This window comes from Scyliorhinus canicula, chromosome 1, assembly GCF_902713615.1.
Source record: "Scyliorhinus canicula chromosome 1, sScyCan1.1, whole genome shotgun sequence".
Taxonomy (NCBI): Eukaryota; Metazoa; Chordata; class Chondrichthyes; order Carcharhiniformes; family Scyliorhinidae; genus Scyliorhinus; species Scyliorhinus canicula.
This window is the reverse complement of record NC_052146.1, coordinates 273,951,074-273,976,188: the sequence shown is the minus strand read 5'-3', so window position 1 is coordinate 273,976,188 and position 25,115 is coordinate 273,951,074. Positions and strand designations below refer to the sequence as shown.

The following is a 25,115-nucleotide window of genomic DNA, read 5'->3' as shown; positions in this document are numbered from 1 at the left end:
CAGGATTGGCAGCTAAACATTCCAAGATTTAGATATTCCAGGCGGGATAGAGAGAGATGTAAAAGGGGTGGAGGAGTTGCGCTACTGGTGAGGGAGAATATCACAGCTGTACTGCAGGAGGACACATCAGAGGGCAAGGAGGCTATATGGGTAGAGATCAGGAATAAGAAGGGTGCAGTCACAATGTTGAGGGTCTACTATAGGACCCCCAACAGCCAGCGGGAAATAGAGGAGCAGATAGGTAGACCGATTTTGGAAAGGAGTAAAAGCAACGGATTGTTGTGATGGGAGACTTCAACTTCCCCAATATTGACTTGGACTCACTTAGTGCCGGGGGCTTGGACGGGGCAGAGTTTGTAAGGAGCATCCAGGAGGGCTTCTTAAAACAATATGTACATAGTCCAACTAGGGAAGGGCCTGTACTGGACCTGGTATTGGGAATGAGCCCGGCCAGGTGGCAGAAGTTTCAGTCGGGGAGCATTTCGGGAACGGTGACCACAATTCAGTAAGTTTTAAAGTGCTGGTGAACAAGGATGAGTAGTCCTAGGGGGTGAATGTGCTAAATTGGGAGAAGGCTAATTATAACAATTTTAGGTGGGAACTGAAGAACCTAGATTGGGGACGGATGTTTTGAGGGTGAATCAACATCTGACATGTGGGAGGCTTTCAAATGTCAGTTGAAAGGAATTCAGGACCGGCATGTTCCTGTGAGGAAGAAGGATAAATATGGCAAATTTTGGGAACCTAGAATAACGAGAGATAGTGTAGGCCTCGTCAAAAAGAAAAAGGAGGCATTTGTCAGGGCTGGAAGGCTGAGAACAGACTAAGCCTGTGCGGAATACAAGGAAAGTAGGAAGGAACTTCAGCAAGGGGTCATGAAAAGTCATTGGCAAATAGGGTTAAGGAAAACCCCAAGGCTTTTTACACGTACATAAAAAACAAGAGGGTAGCCAGTGAAAGGTTTGGCCCACTGAAGGATAGGCGAGGGAATCTGTGTGTGGAGCCAGAGGAAATGGGCGAGGTACTAAATGAATACTTTGCATCAGTATTCACCAAAGAGAAGGAATTGGTGGATGTTGAGACTGGAGAAGGCTGTGTAGATAGCCTGGGTCACATTGAGATCCAAAATGATGAGGTGTTGGGTGTCTTGAAAAATATTAAGGCGGATAAGTCCCCAGGGCCTGATGGGATCTACCCCAGAATACTGAAGGAGGCAAGAGAGGAAATTGCGGAGGCCTTGACAGAAATCTTCGGATCCTCACTGACTTCAGGTGATGTCCCAGAGGACTGGGGAAATACCAATGTTGTTCCTTTGTTTAAGAAGAGTAGCAAGAGTAATCCAAGGAACTACAGGCCAGTGAGCCTTATGTCAGTGGTAGGAGAATTACTGGAGAGAATTCTTCGAGACAGGATCTACTCCCATTTGGAAGCAAGTGGTCGTATTAGCAAGAGGCAACACTGTTTTGTGAAGGGGAGGTTGTGTCTCACTAACTTGATATCGAGTTTTTCGAGGAGGTTACAAAGATTGATGCAGATAGGGCAGTTGATGTTGTCCATATGGACTTCAGTAAGGCCTTTGACAAGGTCCCTCATGGCAGTCTGGTACAAAAGGTGAAGTCACACGGGATCAGAGGTATGATGGCAAGGTGGATGCAGAATTTGCTAGGCCATAGAAGGCAGAGAGTAGCAATGGAAGGGTGCTTTTCTGATTGGAGGGCTGTGACAAGTGGTGTTCCGCTGGGATCAGTGCTGGGACCGTTGCTGTTCGTAGTATATATAAATGATTTGGAGGAAAATGTAACTGGCCTGATTAGGTTTGTGGACGACACAAACATTGGTGGAATTGCGGAGAGCAATGAGGACTGTCGGAGGATACAGCAGGATTTAGATCGTTTGGAGACGTGGGCAGAGAGATGGCAGATGGAGTTTAATCCAGACAAATGTGAGGTAATGCATTTTGGAAGGTCTAATTCAGGTAGGGAATATACAGTGAATGGTAGAACCCACAAGAGTATTGACAGTCAGAAAGATCTTGGTGTAGAGGTCCACAGGTCACTGAAGGGGGGAACACCGGTGGAGAAGATAGTCAAGAAGGCAATACGGCATGCTTGCCTTCATTGGCCGATGCATTGAGTATAGGAATTGGTAAGTCATGTTGCAGCTGTATAGAACCTTAGTTAGGCCACATTTGGAGTATAGTGTTCAATTCTGGTCGCCACACTACCAGAAGGATGTGAAGGTTTTAGAGAGGGTGCAGAAGAGATTACCAGGATGTTGCCTGGTATGGAGGGCATTAGCTATGAGGAACGGTTGAATAAACTCGGTTTGTTCTCACTGGAACGACAGAGGTTGAGTGGCGACCTGATAGAGGTCTACAAAATTATGAGGGGCATAGACAGAGTGGATAGTCAGAGACCTTTTCCCAGAGTAGAGGAGTCAATTACTTTTGAGGTGCAAGGGGCAAGGTTTAGAGGAGATGTACAAGGTAAGTTTTTACACATGGGTGCCTGGAACTCACTGCCGGAGGAGGTGGTGGAAGCAGGGACAATAGTGACGTTCAAGGGGCATCTTGACAAATACATGGATGAGATGGGAGTAGAGTGATACGTACCCTGGAAGTGTAGAAGATTTTAGTTTAGACGGGCAGCATGGTTTGCGCAGGCTTGGAGGGCCGAAGGGCCTGTTCCTGTGCTGTACTTTTCTTCTTTGTTTTTTTTTCTTCTTATCTGCCCTGGTCCATTTCTCGTTACTGGGTCTAGTAGAGCTGCGCTCATTTGATCATCTCGACCTTAGGGTCAGAAAATCGTCTTGTACATGCTGGAAAACCTCTCTTCCTTTTTTTTCTCCACACAGCAGATTTTTGGGGTTAATGATTATGAATTTTAATTTTATGGATTTGCTTACAAAGTTCTTAAGCTATTTCCTTTTCACTATTTTGTCAGTAGTATACCCTACAGTAATGCTCCCATTATGATTTGTGGATTTCAGTGGATTCTGTTGCAAATCTACTTATCAGTTATATCCCTGCCATTGCACCATCAGACCATTGCGTCTGACTTGCAGTTACTTCACACCCCCTCTTCCTTCCTTGACTTTTGTAGCCTGCTTTGCAGCCTACAGTATTTGACTGCAAATCCAATCCTGTCTGTTGCTGTGCTTCCTCACTCCAAAAAAATATTTTTATTCTCCATCTCATTTTCCACTTTTTCATCAAATATACAACTAACAAAAGATAACCAACAATAAAAAATACAATAGTAATCTCCCAACCAGCATCCCCTCCAACATACAAACCCAAACATCACCCCTACATTCCAAATACAAAACAAGAAAGACCAAAAAAGAATCCAGTCATCCCACACATCGTAAACGGCAAACAATATACTAAACTACACCCCCGCCCTAGTATTCGATGGCATCCAATTCTCGAAAATGCAAGATAAACAACGCCCATGAATTGGAGAACCCTTCCATCGTCTTCGTCTCCATCAGCTCTAACTTCACCTTCTCGAGCGTCAAACATTCCAACAGGTTGCCCCGCCAAGCTGAGGCACAGGGCAGAGAAGCTGACCTCCACCCCAACAGGACAATCTGGGCAATCAATGAGGCGAAGTTTAAGACATCTACCCTCGCACCCGCCTGCAGACCGGGCTGGTCTGATACCCCGAAAATGGCTTCTCGGGGCCCTGGTTAGAACCTCACATGCACCATCCCTGAGATGACCCTAAAAACCTCCCTCCAATATCCCTCCGGTTTTGGGCAGGACCAAAACAGGTGAACGTGGTTTGCGCGGCTGCTCCCACAGCGTTCATACACATCCTCCACCCCCTCAAAGAGTTGGCTCATCCTCACCCTCATGAGGTGCGGGCTATATACCACCTTCAACTGCATCAGCTCCAACCTCGCTCACAAAGTTGAGGCGTCTACCCTCCGGAACACCCCTCACCACAAACCATGCTCCATGACTTCCCCCAACTCTTCATTCCACTTGGCTTTAATCCCCTTCAAGGATACCTTGTCCTCCCCCCAGTATCTTCCCATAAATTCAGCTTCTTAAAAATCTTTCAAAACTATTTAAATACTTCTCCATTTGAGATGTCACTTAGTGGGGGTCGATTCTAATGTAATACTGGTTCACATATTTGTATTTATGGGTGAAATGAAAAGAAAATTGAATTGTCGATTATTTTGCAGATCAGTCATTTTCACAATGAATTGTATTTTTAAAATGATTAGAATTTGATGATGCAATATTGTGGAAGTGTCAAACTAATACCTCACATGCTGACTTTTCAACTCGTTACAATTTGGTCCAAACTAATGTAATATTGTTGAAAAAGACACTTTGTTGAAGTATTTCATCTTGCACTCAAAAAATGTTAGGCAAAACAACAGTTTTATACTGTGAAAAGAAAGTACTGATTGTTTGGCAAGTGGACTCTGATTTGTAGAATAATTGCCATGGAGAACACAAGGTAATGGTGACTGACAGTAAACTGCCACGCATTGTTTGAAATTTAAACCGGGCAGCTTGGAATGAACCAGCAAATGGCTATCACTTGTTTTGTTTGGCTGAAACAGGTATAATGTGTGCATTGTTCTTTCTGTCTAAAGAACTGGACCCTGTGTATTAATATATGCAGCTTCCATGCACACAAGTGTACACACTGTGAGCCCGACTGATGATCTTAAAATTTTAGGAAGAAGTCTTACAACACCAGGTTAAAGTCGAACAGGCTTGTTTCAAACACTAGCTTTCGGAGCACTGTTCCTTCCTCAGGACTTGAGGAAGGAGCAGTGCTCCGAAAGCTAGTGTTTGAAACAAGCCTGTTTCAAAGGGGCATGTGAGCGTTCCTCTGCCATTGTGTGTATGTTGTCCTCTCTTCCCACACCATCGCTACTCTTTCTCTTCTGTGCACGATGTTTACCAAACTTGTCAGGAGAAGCATTGGCAAAATTATTTAATTTGTTTGACATCCAGATTGATTAAATTCCCACGGTTTTGTATATATAGACAATTTGCCTTCTGTTTTTCCCAAAATAGATAAATGGATCATCTCTGTTTATTGGTAAAATAATATTTTTGCATACCCTATTCCTAAGTGAAATACTTATTCCAATATGAGAGTGCACAGTAGTCAAATGTGGCATAAAAAAAGTGAATTTATTAATATGCCAGTAATACTTTTGAAACAAATATCTGGCATTTGAGAGTTGATATTTTCCAGTATTAATATTCTACCTTTAACCTGGAACATGGAGCATTTGTGAACAATATATGCTGGTTTAGCACAGTGGGCTAAACAGCTGGCTTCTAATGCAGAACGAGGCCAGCAACGCGGGTTCCATTCCCGTACCGGCCTCCCTGAACAGGCGGTGGAATGTGGCGACTAGGGGCTTTTCACAGTAACTTCATTGAAGCCTACTTGTGACAATAAGTGATTATTGCTATTTCTTTTGAGTTGTTCAGATCTAAAATCGGATTGTGATATTCAAAATAACGTGTATAAATTAAATTCTCTGCACAATAATGTTCTGTGGTCTTTAAAAATGCATTATGGACAGTTGGTAGCTTGCAAGACGAGTATGTATTGCTGGTTAGGATTTTGTGAGCCTCAGAAGTATTTAATTTGCAAAAAATGTTCCTTTTTCTCTCAAAACTGATGTACTGGTTGGCTTATTTTTCATGTATGTGAGATTTTATGATCTTATGCAAGTTTTATTATGATCATGGAAATTTCTTTGAAAACCCAGGAGTATGGAGGATTGTTTAATTACGTGTTCTGTGGTGAATTTAATTTTACAAATTGATTTCTGTTTATTTGGAGAAGTTTGTAAATTGGGTAAGAGCTTTGTGTCTTGTTTTTAATGGAAGAGATTTTCTATTTACTGGCACCTTAATAGTTTTTGGAGAAAAACATATTAGCATATACTTCCACAGAAATGCAAGTGTAAACAAATGTTTTTTACCCTTTGGACGTGCTACATTTTCCCCAATTATAGAGCTTTTTTCATGATTTTGATGTTTCAAATAAATCTTTATCTGTGTGTCTCTTGTTATCTTTCAGGAAAGTGAAAAATGGGTGCATTTTTGGATAAACCAAAAACAGAGAAACATAATGCACATGGTGCAGGAAATGACTTGCGTTATGGCCTTAGCAGCATGCAGGGTTGGAGAGTGGAGATGGAAGATGCTCACACAGCTATTGTTGGCATTCCTCAAGGCTTGGACACATGGTCCTTCTTCGCAGTGTATGATGGTCATGCAGGCTCTCGTGTGGCAAACTACTGCTCAAAGCACTTACTTGAACACATAACAAGTAACGAAGACTTCAGAGGCACACATGTGTCTGGGTATCCAACTGAACCTACCATAGAACATGTCAAGAGCGGTATCAGAACTGGATTTTTGAAAATTGATGAGTACATGCGTAATTTTTCAGAGCTGAGAAACGGCATGGACAGGAGTGGGTCAACAGCTGTAGCAGTCATGATCTCCCCAGAGCACACATACTTTATCAACTGTGGCGATTCAAGAGCTGTTCTGTACAGAAATGCACAACTTTGCTTTTCAACACAGGATCATAAGCCTTGCAATCCAAGGGAGAAAGAACGAATCCAGAATGCAGGGGGAAGTGTAATGATACAACGAGTTAATGGATCACTAGCCGTGTCACGAGCACTGGGGGACTATGATTACAAGTGTGTCGATGGGAAGGGGCCTACAGAACAACTGGTATCTCCAGAGCCTGAAGTGTATGAAATTCTTAGAGCAGAAGAAGATGAGTTTATAATACTGGCGTGTGATGGCATTTGGGATGTGATGTCCAATGAGGAGCTCTGTGAGTTCGCTAGATCTAGACTAGAGATAACGGATGACCTTGAGAAAGTCTGCAACTGGGTGGTGGACACCTGCTTACACAAGGTAGTTAATCTAATATATGTATTTCCTTATGAATTGTTTTGAGTTAATTAAACTTGTGTATTTATCTAATATGGACTGAATTTTAAGAGCAATTGAATTATTGATTTCAGCCTTTGAAGGAAAATGGACTCAACCAGAACTTCTCTGATGTGCATGGTGTCATTGCTAACTATTTGTGAATTAAACACTAGATAGAACATAGACATAGAAGAGTACAGCACAGAACAGGCCCTTCGGCCCTCAATGTTGTGCCGAGCCATGATCACCCTACTCAAACCCACGTATCCACTCTATACCCGTAACCCAACAACCCCCCCCTTAACCTTACTTTTATTAGGACACTACGGGCAATTTAGCATGGCCAATCCACCTAACCCGCACATCTTTGGACTGTGGGAGGAAACCGGAGCACCCGGAGGAAACCCACGCACACAGGGGGAGGACGTGCAGACGCCACACAGACAGTGACCCAGCCGGGAATCGAACCTGGGACCCTGGAGCTGTGAAGCATTTATGCTAACCACCATGCTACCCTGCTGCCCCTTGCATTTTAAAGCACCACTGTGCTTTTGTCAGAAGTCTGGAATAGTTACCTATTTATTCAGAAGAGGAAGGATAAGCTTATTACCCAATTTAGAACACATTTTATCCAGTAACAGGTGTTCAGAGCTTCTAAATCAACTATTAGTATGAGAACTCCTTGGTGGCTAGTGGATAAAGGTGCCAACTCATGTACAGCACAATTGGACTAGGTTGAAGGAAAATCAGCCAGGATATTTGGCAGTGCAGAACTTGCATATTGCTGAAAAAAGAGACATGATATCTCAAACTTTTTGTTTTGCACTCCGGCCAGATTGCAGTATTATCATTAGTAAAGGGAACAACAATTTATACTGCATGAGATGAGAATGCTGATTGGTTGGCAAATGGATTCTGATTGCTGAAGATGTGTTCCTTCTGTCTGAAAAGGATAGGGCCTAATGTGTGAATATATACGGCTGCTGTCATGCATAAGTGAGCCACGCTGCGAGCCTGACCGGTGATCTTAAATTGGTTTTCTGTGTAATTCTTAGTACAATCAGGAGTGTTTAGCAAATGTTGTCCAATCATGTAATCATGTCTAATGTTGGACACAGTTTGAGTTCCATAAGCACGGTCTGGTTGGGAAAGGTCAGTACATGTTTGTTGCGAACAGCCGAAGTTATCTGAAAGATATTTTGTAGAGCTAAGCCTTGGAATGAAATATAACCTTATATCCTCAAATTAACTATTGGAAAGACTGAGCCATTGTTTTTGGTCCCTGCTGTAGTCTCTGTTCTCTAACTACCAACTCCATCAATCTCCCCAGCAGCAATCTGAGATTAAGCCAGTCTGTTTGCAACCTTGGTATCACACTTGACCCATGATGAGCTTCTGACCTCGTTTCCTGCCATTACTACGACTATCTATTTTGCCTCTAACATTGTTCGACTTCATTCTTGTCTCGGCTGATCTACTCCGTTTCATACTGCTGAAACCCTTATCCGTGCCTACTGACTATTCAAATGCATTTTTCCCCCTCTAAATTTGAGGACATTTTAAACTCTGCTGCCTGTGCCTTAACTGCAGCATGTTCTGTTCCCCAAACAATATAGCTTGCTGACTTACTTGGCTCCCAGTCAAGCAATGTCTTGATTTTAAAATTCTCACCCTTGATTTCAAATCCCTCCGTGGCCTGGCCCCTCCCTATCTTTATATAATCCCTTCCACCTCACAGCCCTGCAAAATGTGTGTTCCACTAATTCTGACAAGTTCCCAATTATATTTTTTCGACGTTGATGACTTCATTCAGTTGCCTCGGCCCCAAACTCTGGAATTTCCATCCTACACCACACTGTCTCTTGTCCTTGCTTCCTTCTTTTAGACACCCCTTAAAACCAACCTATTTGACCAAGCTTTTGGTCATCTGACCTAATCTCTCTTTAAATGGCAGTGTCACACGGTTTTGTAATGCTCCAGTGAAAGTGCCCTGAGGTTTTGTTACGTTAAGAATGCTGTATAAATATAAGTTGTCTATTCATAGCTTTACACAGTAACTTCATTGCAGTGTTAATGTAAGCCTACTTGTGACCATACAGATTATAATTATTATAAATAAAAAAACGCTGGGAAAACGCAACAGGTCTGGCAGCATCTGTGGATAGAGAAAAAGCGATAATAGTTAGAGTCCAATATGTCTCCTCTGTCGAATGTAGAAATATGGAGTGAAGAAATATTTCCCCTGTCTTAAATGGGTGACCCCTTACTTTGAGATTGTGGCCACTGGTCCTTGACTCTCCCACAAGAGGAAACATCCTCTCAGCATCTATCCTGTCAAGCCCACTGAGAATCCTCCATGTCCCAATAAGGTTACCTCGTTATTCTAAACTCCAATGAGTACAGGCCCAATCTACCCGACCTCTCTCAAAATCAGTCCATACCAGGATCAACCTGGTGAACCTTCTCTGGACTGCCTCCAATGCCAGTATACCTTTCCTTCGGTAAGGGGGCCAAAACTGTTGATAGTATTCCAGGTGTGGTCTTACTAGTGCCCTGTATAGTTTTCGTAGGGCTTCCCTATTTTTATACTCCATTCCCTTTGACATAAAAGCCAACATTCCATTTGTCTTTCCAATTACCCGCTGAATTTGCATGCTAGACTTTTGAAATTTAGACATGAGGACCCCACATCCCTATGTGTGGGAGGCGGTGGCGTAGTGGTTTAAAAAAATTTTTTAATTAAAATTTTTTTTCCCCCCAGAGTACCCAATTATTTTTTTTCCCAATTAATGGGCAATTTAGCATGGCCAATCCACCTAACCTCTTTGGGTTGTGGGGGTGAAACCCATGCAGACACGGGGACAATGTGCAAACTTCACACGGACAGTGACCCAGGGCCGGGATTCGAACATGGGTGCCGTAGAAAGCAGTGCTAACCACTGTGCCACGTGCCGCCCCTGGAGTAGTGGTTTTATTGCTGGACTAGTAATCCAGAGACCCAGGGAAATGCTCTGGGGTCCCGGGTTCGAATCCCATCATAGCAGATGGTGAAATTCGGATTCAATAAAAATCTGGAATTAAAAGTCTAATGGTGACCATGAAACCATGGCTGATTGCTGTAAAAACCCACCTGGTTCACTAATGTCCTTGAGGGAAGGAAATCTGCCGTCCTTACCCATCTGGCCGACATTTGACTTCAGACCCCCACAGAGAATGTGGTTAACTCTTAACTGCTCCCCACTGAAATGGTCCAGTAAAGCCACTCAGTTTAGGGGCAATTAGGGATGGGCAGCAAATGCTGGCCCAGTCAGCGCCGACCACATCCCAAGAATGAATTAAAAAATGTTTTCTGCAGTCTTTCTCCGTTTAAATAACATTCAACTCCTTTTATTCTGAGTGGGCCAAAATTTGGCAGATGGAGTTTAACGTGGATAAATGTGAGATGATCCATTTTGGTCATGAAAATGGAAAGGCAACTTATTATCTAAATGGAGAGAAACTTCAAAGTGCTTCGGTGCAGAGGATCTAGGTGTCTTTCCCATGGTTTCATGGTCACCATTAGGCTTATACTCTCAAGTTTAGAAGAACGAGAGGAGATCTCATTGAGGCATATAAGATGTTAAAGGGTTTTGAAAAAATGTATCTTATTACAAATGTATCAAAAGAATAGTAACATTGACAACAGCATGCTCAATAACCTCACGATCCATAGTTTGATTGATTGATTTGATTTATTGTCACTTGTACCAAAGTACAGTGAAAAGTATTTTCCTGCGGCTGAGGGAATGTATACAGTACATACGTATATAGTAGATAAAAGAATAATCAACAGAGGACATTGTCAAATGGTACATCGACAAACAGTGATTGGTTACAGTGCAGAACAAGGAGCCAAACAAAAGCAAACACATGAGCAAGAGCAGCATAGGGCATCGTGAACAGTGTTCTTACAGGGAACAAATCAGCCCGAGAGGAAGTCGTTGTGGATTCTTGTGGCTGTGGGGAAAAAGCTGTTCCTATGTCTGTATGTGCGAGTCTTCCGACGTCTGCACCTTAGAACATAGAACATAGAACAGTACAGCACAGAACAGGCCCTTCGGCCCTCAATGTTGTGCCGAGCAATGATCATCCTACTCAAACCCACGTATCCACCCTATACCCGTAACCCAACAACCCCCCCTCAACCTTACTTTTTAGGACACTACGGGCAATTTAGCATGGCCAATCCACCTAACCCGCACATCTTTGGACTGTGGGAGGAAACCGGAGCACCCGGAGGAAACCCACGCACACACGGGGAGGACGTGCAGACTCCGCACAGACAGTGACCCAGCCGGGAATCGAGCCTGGGACCCTGGAGCTGTGAAGCATTTATGCTAACCACCATGCTACCGTGCTGCCCCCATGCTAACCACCATGCTACCTTCTACCTGATGGGTCTGGAAGAAGGCAATGCCTGGGTGGGAGGGGTCTCTGATAATGTTTGTACAAATTTTACCCCATTTTATCCCCCCGCAACAAACAATTCCTTGGACATTGTCATGAACAACCCCCAACGTGTCTCATAGCCCTCGCCTGCCCCCTCAACTCAAATTTAATCTTTTCCAACCTGAGAAAGTCATACAGGTCCCTCAACCAGGCCGCCACCCAGGTGACATAGCCACCCTCTAATTCAACAAGATCCTCCGCCAGGCAATTAGAGAGGCGAAGGCCCCCTTCCCCTCCACCAGCCCTGGCATTTCCGATACCCGAAGATCACCACCATTGTGTCTGGCCTGACCTCCACCCCCGCAATTTTGGACAACATCCCAAAGTCCGCTTCCCAGTTCCTCTCCAACTTTTCACAGCCCTAGAACATGCATGCGTGGTTCGCCCTTGCCCGCACTTCTCGCACTCATCGGCCACCGCTTGAAAGAACCCACTCATCCTTACCGAGTCATATGCACCCTATGCAGCATCTTGAACTGAATTAAGCTCATGTGAGGGGGCCGGGAAGCCACCAGCATACAAACTTAAAACTCCCCAAAATACAATAACCACAATTAACAAACAAAAAGAAAAGAGCCCCCCCCCCCGGAAAATTACATCAACTATACCCTCCAACTGTGACACCATCTCACATGAATTCTCACATCTCCACCAGTTTATCGTCCCTTATGTAAAGTGATTTACTCCTTCTGGCGTTTAGAAATAATACTTCCGGTCTTCAAATGTGACCCACAGTTTTGCCAGTTATGGCTCCCCTGCTCTCGGCCGATGCTTAAAAGACCAATGGGCCCTGTCCACCTCTGGGGCCTGGCCAGCACTCCTTGCTCCACCAGCCTGTCCAACATTCTCAACACATATTTTGTGGTATTCGTTCCATCCATACCTTCTGGCAATCCCACAACCCATAGGTTCTGCTGCCTGGACCCGTTTTCTTCCTCCTCCACCATCACCCTCAACGACGTGCATAAGTCCCCAGGGTCCCCATCTTCGCTTCCAGGGACACGATCCAGTAGCTCTGGTCAGACACTACCATCTCCACCTCTCGTATCTTCACCCCTTATGTCTCCAGACACTTCTCTCCTCGGTCCATCAACCCTCGCAGACATGCTACTGCTGCTTCGACCAATCCCCATAAATTTCCTTCCTCTGCAGTCAAAATTCATCTTTGATGAAGGCCATGAACTGTTCCATCTGGGCCTTTCCCACAGCTGCTGACCTTTCCCCGCCACCATTTTTACAATTGTTGCTGCGCCACATGTCCCTCCAATTTCTTAGCTGGGTTTTTGACTGTTTCTTGCCAGGACTGGTAGCCAGTAGATATACCAGCCTTGGAGAGACCCTCTCCCTCTACACCTTCGGCACCACTTTCCTGCTGGAGCTACCCCAATTGCGGGTATAAAGTGCCCAAACCAATGCCTTCGAGCAGCAACTGCCCTGAGTGCAACCACTCACTCCATGGCTGCCACCAGAAGTCCAATGATAAAAGGCACTGACAGAGCGGATGCTTCCTCATGTGGGGAAATCTAGGATGAGAGGCAATAGTTTTAGGATAAGTGACAGATGTGGAGATCAGAAATTACTTCTCTCAAAGGGTCATGAATCTGTGGAATTCATTACCCAAGAGTGCAGTGGATGCTGGGATTTTTAATAAATTAAAGGAGGAGATAGACAGATTTTAAAATAGTAATGCGTTGAAGGGTTATGGAGAAAAGGCAGGAAAGTGCCTTTAGGCTGAGAGAAGATCAACCATGATCGTGTTGAATTGTGGAGCAGGCTCGAGATACCCCTGCTCGCAGTTTTTATATTTTTTTGTTCACGTTTATCCATCTTCCAAGGTTTTGCCAACTCACTTAACGTGTCTTTCTCCCTCTGTAGACTTTGTATCATCCTGACCACTTGACTTCCCACCAATTTTTTTGTCCTCCGCAAACTTGCCAATTGTGCATTTCACTTCCCGTGTCCAAGTCATTAATATATATTGTGAATAATTGTGGCCCCAGCATGGATTACTATGCCACTTCATTCGTTGCAGGTTGCCATCCCGAAAATGCTCCTCTATACCAATTCTCTTCTATCGGTTTTGCCAATCCTCTGTCCATGCTAATATACTATCCCCAACGCTATGGGCTCTTATCTTATTGAGTAGCCTTTTGTGGTACCTTATCAAATGCTTTTTGGAAATCTAAGTACGTTATATCTACTGGTTCCCCTTCATCTACCCTGCTCATTTCCATAAAGAATTCTAATAACTTTGTCAGGCATGATTTCCCCTTCATGAAGCCATGCTGACTCGGCATGATTTTAATTTGCTTTTCTAAATGCTGTGCTATTACATCCTTCATGATGGGCTTGAACATTTACCCAGTGACAGAAGTTAAGCTAACTGGCCTATAGTTACTTGTTTCTTTTTGTCATTTTTGAATAAAGCAGTTACATTGACATTGACAGTTTTGCAATCCTCTGGGACTTTTCTAGAATTGAAGGATTCTTGGAAGAAGATTACTTCCAGTGTATCCACTATCTCTGCAGCTGCTTCCTTTGATATCCTGGGATGCAACCCATCAGGTCCAAAAGATTTATCGGCCTTTCGTCTCATTATTTTCCCTAATGCGTTTCCTCCTCCCCTTCTGCCCCTTGTTTATTTATCTTTGTAATGTTATTAGTGCCTTACACCATCAAGACCGATGCAAAGTAATTGGTTTACTCCTCTGCCATTTTCTGATTTCCCATTATTATTTCCCCAGTCTCATTCTCTGTATTCATTTGGCATCTCTCATCCCTTTTATATTTCGGGAAACTCTTGCTGTCCATTTTTATATTACTTGCTAGTCTACACCCATAGTTTATCTTCTCCCTCCTTTTTTGGGGGTCATCATCTGTTGTTTTTTTTAAAAAGCTTTCCCAATCCTCTGGTTTACCACTAATCTTTGCCATATTGTATTTTTTTTCTTTCCGTTTAACAGTATCTGTCAATTCTTTGGTTAACCATGGTTGATTTATCCCCTTCCTAGAATCCTTCTTCCTCACTGGGATATAGCTTTGTTGTGAGTCATGAACTATTTTTAGAAACATCTGCCATTGCTAATCAACCATCTTTCCTGCTAAACTCCTTTCCCACTCCACTCCAGCCAACTCTATCCTCATTCATTTATGTTTACCACTATTTAGCTGTAGCATAGTTGTTTGTGACCCAAGTTTCTCACACACAATCTGAATGCTAAATTCTGATATGTTATGGTCACTGCTTCCTCTGGGGATCTTTTACTCTGAGATAGTTTTTAATCACCAGATCCAAAATAGCCTGAACCCTGGTTAGACTCACAACCTGTTTTTCTAGGAAACTGTCCCAAATACACTTTTATGAACTCTTCCCTCTTCCTCATGGCTACCTATGCAAATTTGATTTCCCCAATCTACATGAAGATTAAGGTCACTGTATTTTTTACATGTCTCATTATCTCCTGATACGATGCTATAAAATAATTCAATATTGTAAAATGATTCTAAAATGCAGAGAATTGAAAAGTAGTATTGGGTCTTTTTTTCATTGGAACAATGTTAATTATGGGGAAAAAGATGGTGTTTAAAATTGAGAAGAGTGGGATCAGACAGGTAGAAGAGAACATTTTGCAGTAGCTAAGGAATCTAGAGCGAGAGGCTGTAAACACAAGATTAAATGAAGAGAATTGGAACATAAGGCGGGAGAAATTCTTTTACACAGTGAGTTGAGAGGCTGCACAATTTGAGCCTCATTGAAGAGGAGACTATCAACAATCAATGTTAGATTAGAGAAATGGGTGAAGAAAAAGAGGTTAAATAGCTATAGGGAGGTTCATGTAATCAGAAGGATTTTCACATGTGTAGAGTAACCACTCACATGATTTGGTTGGACTGAGTGGTCTGTTTTCCTGTTGTAACTTGCATGCTAAAATAATCACCTGCCCTCTTGCTTTGATAAGAATGGCTCGTAGAAGTTTGGGAAAGATAAATTCTGCAGAGCCCCCCAGTGGCTAAAGCCTAAAACTACATAAACATAAAACAGTTCTTGAAGTGTTCTGGCATTGTAGACTGCCACATTAATTGTGAAAGCCTATTCTACTATGATATAGTTGGGTTTCCCATGTAACATCAAAATGCCTAAGTGTTCAGGAATGATTAAAAAAAAAAGATTTATCTCACAATCCTTGGTGAGCATACTCAAAATACAGTTGATGTAAAGTATGACAGAAATGAGAAGCACGTGTGCTTACTGTTTATGATTAGTATTTTTATATTTACATCACTTAATATTATGGTATCAGGTTCTTTTCAAATTGGATTTTCAGGCTATTACTTATAGTATACGTTTATATGGATTTTTTGGAAGACTTCCTGAAATTAAGGATGTGTTCAGATATTTTGAGGAAATTCTATATATAGATGTATATTCATGGACACAGGTTGAGAATGTATATGGTTTACTATTTCCTCATGGTGCCTGCAGGAGGACTTTACCATATAACCAGACCTCTTAGCACATTGTGTTTGCACTGAGAGCGATAAAGGTTAAGGCATTTTGCAGGGGGATCCTGCATGCTGATCATTCTATTTAATTGGGGCTGATTCTCAGCAAGCTTATTATTATAACTGCACCAAGGGACTAGCTTGCGTTTATTTTTTCAGTAGAAGCCGTATCAATTTCAGCAAGTGGTCGATCATCACTTGATTGGATTGCTAGATGTTCTACTTTTCTTTCATCCCATGTTTGCTGCCGAGACCTCGCTCTACATCTTGTAACTATATGTACTAGCCTGCTCATTTTGAGAGGCCGGTTCCCTTCATTGGGTCGGCACACCAAGCACAAAGCTGGACATTTTTGAGGTTGAGATTGGTCAAAATTCGATTTCCTGAACTTGGCTCACACAGGGCATAATCAGAATGAAAAGTAAAGTTGCCTTATTCCCAGATGGCCATAGGCTTCTTTCCCCTTTTGAGTGAGGAGAGCTGACTGGTGGTGATTTAACCCAAGGATCATCACACCGCAGGTATGGGGCAAGGTTGAAAAGGCCCTTCATGAATAACCTCAGCTGGTATAAGAATTAAACCTGCGCTATTGGCCTCGCTCTGCATCATGAACAAGCTGTCCAGCCAACTGAGCTAAACCAGACGCTGTAAGTAGAATCTATGTGGGAGGATAGCATTCTGGCCACAGCCCCTCCTGTGTGAAGGGCTTCAAATATAAGAAGAAAGGAGAGGTAAAGACCAGCAGGATCATTAAGCTTGTCACTAATATAATCTGCAAATACTATTCATTAATTCCGTTGCACCCCACCTATCCAGAAGAACACTACCTCCTCAATAAATTGGACAAATTTAGAAAAACTGATACGGCCTCCTCTTAATTTTGCATCATGCTCCAAGAGACCTGCATAATTGGTAATATTATTGCCAGTAACTACCTACTTTCCAGAGCACGTTGTCTTGCAATTGATAAAACGTCTGAATTTCCATTTGAGAATACTTGCAACAGATTTTCACACACTGCTAATTTATTCCATTGGTCATAGGTTCATAAGATAGGAGCAGAATTAGGCCATTCGGCCCATAGAGTCTACACCGCCATTCTATCATGGCTGATATGTTCCTCATCTGCTATCGACAATGCTACAGACCAAGAGCTGGATTGCAAAATCAGCCAGAGCATCTCCTCCCGAGAATACAAGAGGCAATTTAGCCTTCGTAGCCTAAACACCTTCAATGTGATGATGGCTGATCCTATCCTGGCCTCATTGCAGCCTCCAATGCTACCGTTCTGCCCATTCTCCATAACCCTTCAACCCATTACCAATTAAAAATCTGTCTTAACTCCTCCTCAAACTTGCTCACTGTCCCTGCATCCACTGCACTCTTGGGTAGCGAATTCCACTTATTCACAACCCTTTGGGAGAAGTAGTTTCTCCTCAAATCTGTTTTAAATTTGCTATCTCTTCTTCTAAGATTATGACCGTTCGTTTTTGAATGCCCCACAAGCGGAAGCATCAACTCCACTTCTACTTTATCCATTCCTTTCAGTATCTTGCATACCTCAATTAGACCTCCTCATTCTTCTGAACTCTAGAGAGTATAAGCCTAACTGTCCAATCTCTTGTCATATGATAAACTCCTCATCTGAATTAATTTATGGAAACTCCTCTGAACAGCCACCAATGCTACTACATATTTCCTCAAATAAGGGGACTACAACTGTGCATAGTACTCCAGGTGCGGTCTTACCAATACCTTGTATAGTTGCAACAACACTTCCTTATCTTTATACTCAATTCCTTTTGCTATAAATGCCAACGTTCCATTTGCTTTCCTTATTATCTGCACCACCTGCATGCTCGTTTTCTCTGACTCATGCGCGAGGATACCCAGATCCCTCTGCATTGGAGCACCCCGAAGTCTCTCCCCATTTAGATAATAAATTGCCTTTCCATTTTTTTGACCAAGATGCACAACCTCCCACTTATCCACGTTAAACTCCCACTTATCAACGTTAAACTCCCAATTATCCACGTTAAACTCCCTTTGCCACATTTTGGCCCACTCTTCTAACCTGTCTATATCCATTTGTAAGTTTCTTATTTCCTCATTGCAAATTGCTATCCCACCTACTTTTGTGTCATCTGTGAATTTGGCTACAGAACCTTCTATCCCTGTATCTAAGTTCATGCAGATTATAAATAGCTGGGGCCCAATGACCGAATTCTGTGGCACCCCACTAGTTACATCTTGCCATCCAGAAAAATACCCATTTATCCCGATTATCTGTCTTCTGTCTGTTAGCCAGTCTATGATCCAAGCTAATAAGTTACCCCTAATCCCATGTAAACTCCCCTTGTGAATTAACCTTCTGTGTGGCACCTTATCAAATGCCTTCCGGAAGTCCAGATATACTACATCTACAGGATCCCCATTCTCCACTTTGCTTGTTACATAGAACATAGAACAGTACAGCACAGAACAGGCCCTTCGGCCCTCGATGTTGTGCCGAGCCATGATCACCCTACTCAAACCCACGTATCCACCCTATACCCGTAACCCAACAACCCCCCCTTAACCTTACTTTTTAGGACACTACGGGCAATTTAGCATGGCCAATCCACCTAACCCGCACATCTTTGGAACATAGAACATAGAACAGTACAGCACAGAACAGGCCCTTCGGCCCTCGATGTTGTGCCGAGCAATGATCACCCTACTCAAACCCACGTATCCACCCTATACTGTAACCCAACAAACCCCCCCCCCCCCCCCCCCCCCCCCCCCCAACCTTACTTTATAGGACACTACGGGCAATTTAGCATGGCCAATCTACCTAACCCGCACATCTTTGGACTGTGGGAGGAAACCGGAGCACCCGGAGGAAACCCACGCACACACTGGGAGGACGTGCAGACTCCGCACAGACAGTGACCCATACATGTGATCAGAGCTTGTGCTGAAGGCACTTACATCTTCGGAGAACTCTAGCAAATTAGTCAAGCAGGATTTGCCCTTCATAAAACCATGCTGACTCTGATGGATAGCGCTTTGGCTTTCCAAATGTTCAGATATTACGACCTTAATAATTGAGTCCAACAATTTTCCGACAACAGACATTGAACTAACTGGTCTGTAATTTCCCACATTCTGCCTTGCTCCCTTTTTGAATAGGGCATTACGTTAGCAAGCCATTTTCCAATCCACTGGAACCGTTCCCATGTCCATGGAATTTTGGAATATCATAACCAATGGATCCATTATCTCTGCTGCCACTTCCTTGAACACCAGGATGTAGGCCATCAGGCCCTGGGGACTTATCTGCCCTCCATCCCAAGAGTTTGTTGAGTACCATTTCCCTATTCACGCTGATTGTTCCAAGTTCCACCCTTTCTATTACCTCTGAATTGCCTGTTTGTATAGGAATGGTACTAGTGTCCTCCACCGTGAAACTGAGGTAAAGTATTGATTAAGCATTTCTGTCATTTGTGTTCCCCACTATTAACTCACCAGTTCCATCTTCCACAGGGCCAACATTCACCTTCGTGACTCTCTTCCCTTTTATGAAGAAGCTTTTGCTATCCTTTTTGATATTATGTGCTTGTTTCCCCCCGTAATTTACCGTGGCTCTTTTTATTACATTTTTGGTATCCCTTTATTTATGTTTGAAAGTTTCCCAATCTTCCAGTCTGCCACTGGCCTTTGCAATATGATGTAACTTAGTTTTTTTCTTTATAATGTCCTTGACCTCCTTGTTTAGCCATGGATGTTGTTTACCCCTCTTCCCATCATTCTTCCTCACTGGGATATATTTTAATTGTGAGGAATTGAGCATCTCCTTAAACAACTGTCACTGCTCAACAGCTGTCCTACCTTTTGGCCTTCGTGCCCAGTCTATACGGGTCGGATCTGTCCTTAAGCCTATGTAATTTCCTTTCTTTAATTCCAGAACACGAGTGTGGGACTCCAATTTCTCGCCCCAAACTGAATCTTGAATTCTACCATACTATGGTCACTGCTCCCTAGTGGATCCTTAACTATGAGGTCATTAATTAATCCCTCTTCATTACAGAATACCAAACCGAGAGTAGCCTCCTCCCTGGTTGATTCCCCACCATATACTGTTCCAGGAAACAATCTCTTAATGCATTCAATGAATTCTGCCTCCAAGCTCCCCTTGCCAATTTGATTTGTCCAGTCTATGTCCGGATTAAAATCACCCATTATCATTGCCGTACCTTTCTTGCAAGCCTCCACTATTTCCTGCTTTATATTGTGCCCCATTGTAGAACTACTGTTTGTGGACCTATAGATGACTTCTACCAAGGAGTAATGTTTTCGGACAAAGCTCAACATCGAGGGCCGAAGGGCCTGCTCTGTGCTGTACTGTTCTATGTTCAAGAACGTCCCTTCGACGTTCCTTATTTTTACCCAGACTAATTTGACATCTTGATCTCCAGTGCTTATGTCATTTCTCATTACAGCACTGATCCCTTTCTTCACCAGCAGGTCTACGCCACCTCCTTTTCCTTTCACCTTATCTTTCCGAAATATTGCGTATCCTTGGATATTCATTTCCTAGATCTAGTCTCCCTGTAACCACGTTTCAGTAATCCCCACCAAGTCAGAATCTTTTGTTAGCTCATTAAGTTATGAAGCTTGATGGTTAACGATCTACTGAAAGAACTTTCTGTAATCAAATCCAACTCTTAATGCTTTGCAATTTGTGCCATAGTCCTCTGGTCCACCTTTACCGATCTAAATCATGGACAAAATCTATTTGCTTTATTATTTTTTAAGATCTCAATTTGATCAAAGTCTTTGCTTTCCAAGGTAGTAAGTTCCAGCTTTTTAAGCTTCCCATGATAACTAATGGCACTTAACGTAGGTATCAATCAGCAGTATCCGGAGATCCCCACAATGTGACAGTATTAGAACTGGACACAAGGGCCGGCATGGTGGCGCAGTGGTTAGCACTACTGCCTCATGACGCCGAGGACCCGGTTCGATTCCAGCCCCGGGTCACTGTCCGTGTTTGTACGGTCTCCCTGTGCCTGCGTGGGTCTCGCCCTACAACCCAAAGATTTGCAGGGTAGGTGGATTGGCCACGCTAAATTGCTCCTTAATTGGAAACACTTTAATAAAAAAAAGAACTGGACACATTATTCTGAATATATTTGGACCAAAGGCATTGTACTTGAAAATTTTCTTCATTATCCTAGCTATGCATCCTCACCCTATATTTGTATTCATACAACCTCGTTATATTGGCTGGAGATTTTCATTGACTGGTTAGCTATAAATTGCCAGGTCCTTTTTTGGTTCAGCTGCCTTGAGTGCGCAACCCTGCAAATTGCATTTGCACTTGAAACTGCCTCTGCTCAAACGCATGATGTCTGCATTAAAATAAGTCTGCTGACAGTAGGTGTATTTTATATTATTAAGAGCACAGCTGATGGTAAACGCAGGATATTCCAAATCCCAGAAGGGAAACAAACTTAAAGTACCTGCTCACAACTGTATTTTGCAATTTGGTGTATATTTCAAGGAAATATTTCGAGGAAATATTTCAAAATCAGCAAAGATGTCCCAGACATCTTTGTGATGATTCTAAATAAAATAAATGCTTATTAAAGAATGAATTAAACAACAAAGTCAATTCAAAATGCACTTACTAACTCACAGTATCCCTAAATTTACCCAGTTCCAAAACCCTTTATTTGCCTAACTTGTGAACTAAAATATTTTAAAAACTATAGCAGTAATAATTACCACGCCAGGCACTTGCATATTTTGGGGTTGCTTCTGACGTGGGCCAGAAAATGGGTTGTTCAAGCAGACGTTTCCACAAACACAACTTGTTGGGAGTTCAAACAGCTTTTCCTGTTGTGGGTTGAGGTCTCAAAACAGCTAACTGGCGTAGGTTGAAATTTCTCCTTTTATACAGTTTTTCCCCATTGATCTTCCCTTGACCTCCTCCGATGTCAACTTATTTACCTTCATTTCGTGAGTTCACCTTTCAGAATGTAATTTCAAATTCACACCTTGTCTCCTCCTTTGACCTCTAGCATCTTACTTGAGGTGAACATCTGCTTACAGTGTTGCTGTCTCATCAACATATCAAAAGCCCAAGTTCCATTAACCAAAGTGTCTCTGCACTCACTACACTGCTTCCATTTTTAAATATTTCTGAAAAACACATCTAGCAGACCACATTTCAAGTTATTGGATTTCCTTGATTTTTCATGTTATTGTTATTTCCTGACAACATGTGTCCAGCTCTTCCTGCAATCTTTTCTAAAATTTAAGCGGGCTTGTTTGCACCCTATGTATTTACATGCATGCATAAACTTGCAGCAGATTACATCGGCGGCAAGGTGGCACAATGGTTAGCATTGCTGCTGCACGGCATCGGAGACCCGGGTTCAATTCCGATGTCGGGTGACTGTGTGGAGTTTTCACTTTCTCCCTGTGTCGGTGCTCCAGTTTCCTCCCACAATTCAAAGATATGCAGGCTAGATGGATTGGCCATGCTAATATTGCCCAAATAGTTTGGGTGGGGTTACAGGGACTGGCGATTGGCTAGGTAGTGTGCTCTATCAGAGCAAAGGCTGGTGCAGACTTGATGGGCCGAATGATTCTTTGAGGCATCCGACCCAACAATGTTGGAAATGGGGACGCTTCCAGTGTCCCTGGTGACCATGTGTGCAGAAGGTGTCCAAATGCAGCTTCTAGCTACTGGATTTCAGAGCTGGTGCTGCAGGTGGGCACACTGTAGAGCATCCATAATGCTGAGGAAGTCATGGATAGCACATTTAGCAAGGTGGTCACACCACAGGCGAGGATTACACAGGCAGAAACGGAGTGGTGACCACCAGGAACAGTACAAGACTCGGGAAGGTAGTGCAGGGGTCCACTGTGGTCATTCCCTTCCCTCTCAAACAAATATATTGCTTTGGATATTGTTGGGGGGGGGTGGGCAGCAATAGCCAAATCCATGGCACATGGATGGCTCTGCTGCTCAGACAGGTGGGAGAAAAATGAGTGGCAATTCAATAGTTAGGGGCACAAACAGAAGCTTCTGTGGCCGCAAACGTGAATCAAGGAATGGGAAGTTGCCTTCCTGGTGCCAGAGTGCAGGATATCATGGAACAGCTGAAGGGCATTCTGGGGAGTGAAAGTGAACAGCCAGTGATACACATTGGTACCAATGACCTAGGTAAATCAAGGGATGAGAACCTGCAGACAGAGTGCAGGAAGGTAAGAGAAAAACACAAGTGCAGACCTCAAATGTAGTTATCTCAAGATTATTCCCAGTTCCATGTGCTAGATAGAGCAGGAATACGTGGATAGGTCAGATGAATGTGTGGCTGGGGAAATGGTGAGCCTGGAGGGCTTCAGCCTTCTTGAGGCGCTGGGACCATTTCTGGGAAAGGCCGGACCTAGACAAATTGGATGGGTTGTACCTGGGTAGAGCTGGGATCAATGTCCTTGAGGGGGCTTTCGCTAGTCTGTTGGGGAGTATTCAAACTACTGTGGGTGGGGTGGGATCCTAGGAATCTCATCAGATAGGTCAAATTCAGATCAGGAAATTGGAGGTTGAACATTAGCTAGTAATGTAGAAGATGTAGTGATGGGCTTGGAATTGCAAGAGAAACCAAGATTAAAAAGTGTGAAGCAAGGGAAAATGGTGGGATTGAACTGTTCAATGCAAGGAGTGTTACAAACAAGCTACGTGGGTTAAGCGCACAAGTAGACGCATGGCAGCAGGATGTCATTGTTATAACGAAACATGACGAAAGGAGGGGCAAAATTGGCAGTTCAATATCCCTGGATACAGAGTTTTTAGGCAGGATAGAGTGGGAGATAAAGCAGGAAGTGGGAATAGCACTAATGGTTAAAGAATCAATTTCAGGTGGGATGATGTACTAAATGGGTCAATAAACAAGGCTTCATGGGTTGAGCTTAGAAATAATAAAAGGACAGTGACACGACTGGGAGTACACTACAGACCCCCAAATTGTGAAAGGGAGATAGAAGAGCAAATATGTAGGCAAATATCTGTCTGTACGAACAAAATAGCAGGAGACTTTAACTATCCCAATATCAACTGGGATTCAAACAATACAAGGGGAACTGAGGGAGAAAAATTAGTGCAGTGTGTCCAGGAATTTAAAAAAAAAACTAATTGGTGACAAACCCAACAAGAGGAGCTGCAATTCTCGACCTAGTCTTGGCGAACAAAAAAGGGCAAATGAGTGAAGCGACAGTTGGTGACCATATCCGGGATAGTGATCACAGTTCAGTTAGATTCAGTATTAATATGGAAATGGACTGAGATAAAGCAGGAGTAACATTTTTGAACTGGGGGAAGGCAAGTTTTGCGGAAATTGGAAGGATCTTGGCTGAGGTGGACTGGCCAGTACTGCTAGAGGATAAATCAGTGGAAAAACAGTGGGAAGCACTAAAAAGCGAGATCTTAAATGTACAAAGTAGACATGTCCTCTCCAAAAATAAGAGTGGTACTGCCAAATCTAGACACCCCTGGTTGTGGAGACGAATACAGGAGAAGAGCAAACAGAAAATGAAAGCATACACTGGGAACAAAGAATTAAACGCTGCAGCTAGCCTAGATGAGTATAAGAAGTTCAGGGACAAAGTCAAAAAGGAGCAAGGAAATCAAAGAGAGAGCATGAGAAAAGATGAGCAAGTAAAGTTAAAGAAAACGCCAAGATGTTTTACCAATATATTAATGGTAATGAGATGAAGAAGGGACCTTGTCTATATGTAGAAGATGTGGGAAGGGTTTTCAATAAATATTTTGCCTCCGTGTTTACAAAGGAAATTGATGATGCAGATACAGTAGTCCAGGAGGAACAGCGAGATACTGGCTGGGATAATCATAAAGAGAGAGGAAGTACTCGAAGGCTTGAAATCCTTGAAAGTTGATAAGTCGGCAGGGCCAGGTGAATTGTTTCCAAGGCAACTAAAGGTCAGAGAGAAGATAGCAGATGCTCAGAGGATGATTTTCCAATCCTCATTCGGTACGGGGGAGGTACCAGAGGAGAAATGCAAATGTAGTTTCTTTGCTTAAAAAGGATCAAAGGAAATGCCAAATAATTATAAGCCAGTAGTCTTGTGTCAGTGGTGAGCAAATTAGTAGAATCCATCCTGAGAGATG

General features: G+C 43.0%; 1 protein-coding gene across 7 annotated transcripts in view; it reads left to right on the top strand.

Moving 5' to 3' along the window:
* Positions 1 to 25,115, top strand: part of ppm1ba (protein phosphatase, Mg2+/Mn2+ dependent, 1Ba) — a 193,205-nt gene that overhangs the window by 67,594 nt on the left and 100,496 nt on the right. For all 7 annotated transcript variants that reach the window (XM_038813517.1, XM_038813507.1, XM_038813478.1 and 4 more), the window contains exon 2: positions 6,069 to 6,925. In XM_038813517.1, the coding sequence (XP_038669445.1) occupies positions 6,080 to 6,925 (846 nt within the window). In that variant the 5' untranslated portion in view covers positions 6,069 to 6,079. The remainder of the gene's footprint in view (positions 1 to 6,068; positions 6,926 to 25,115) is intronic.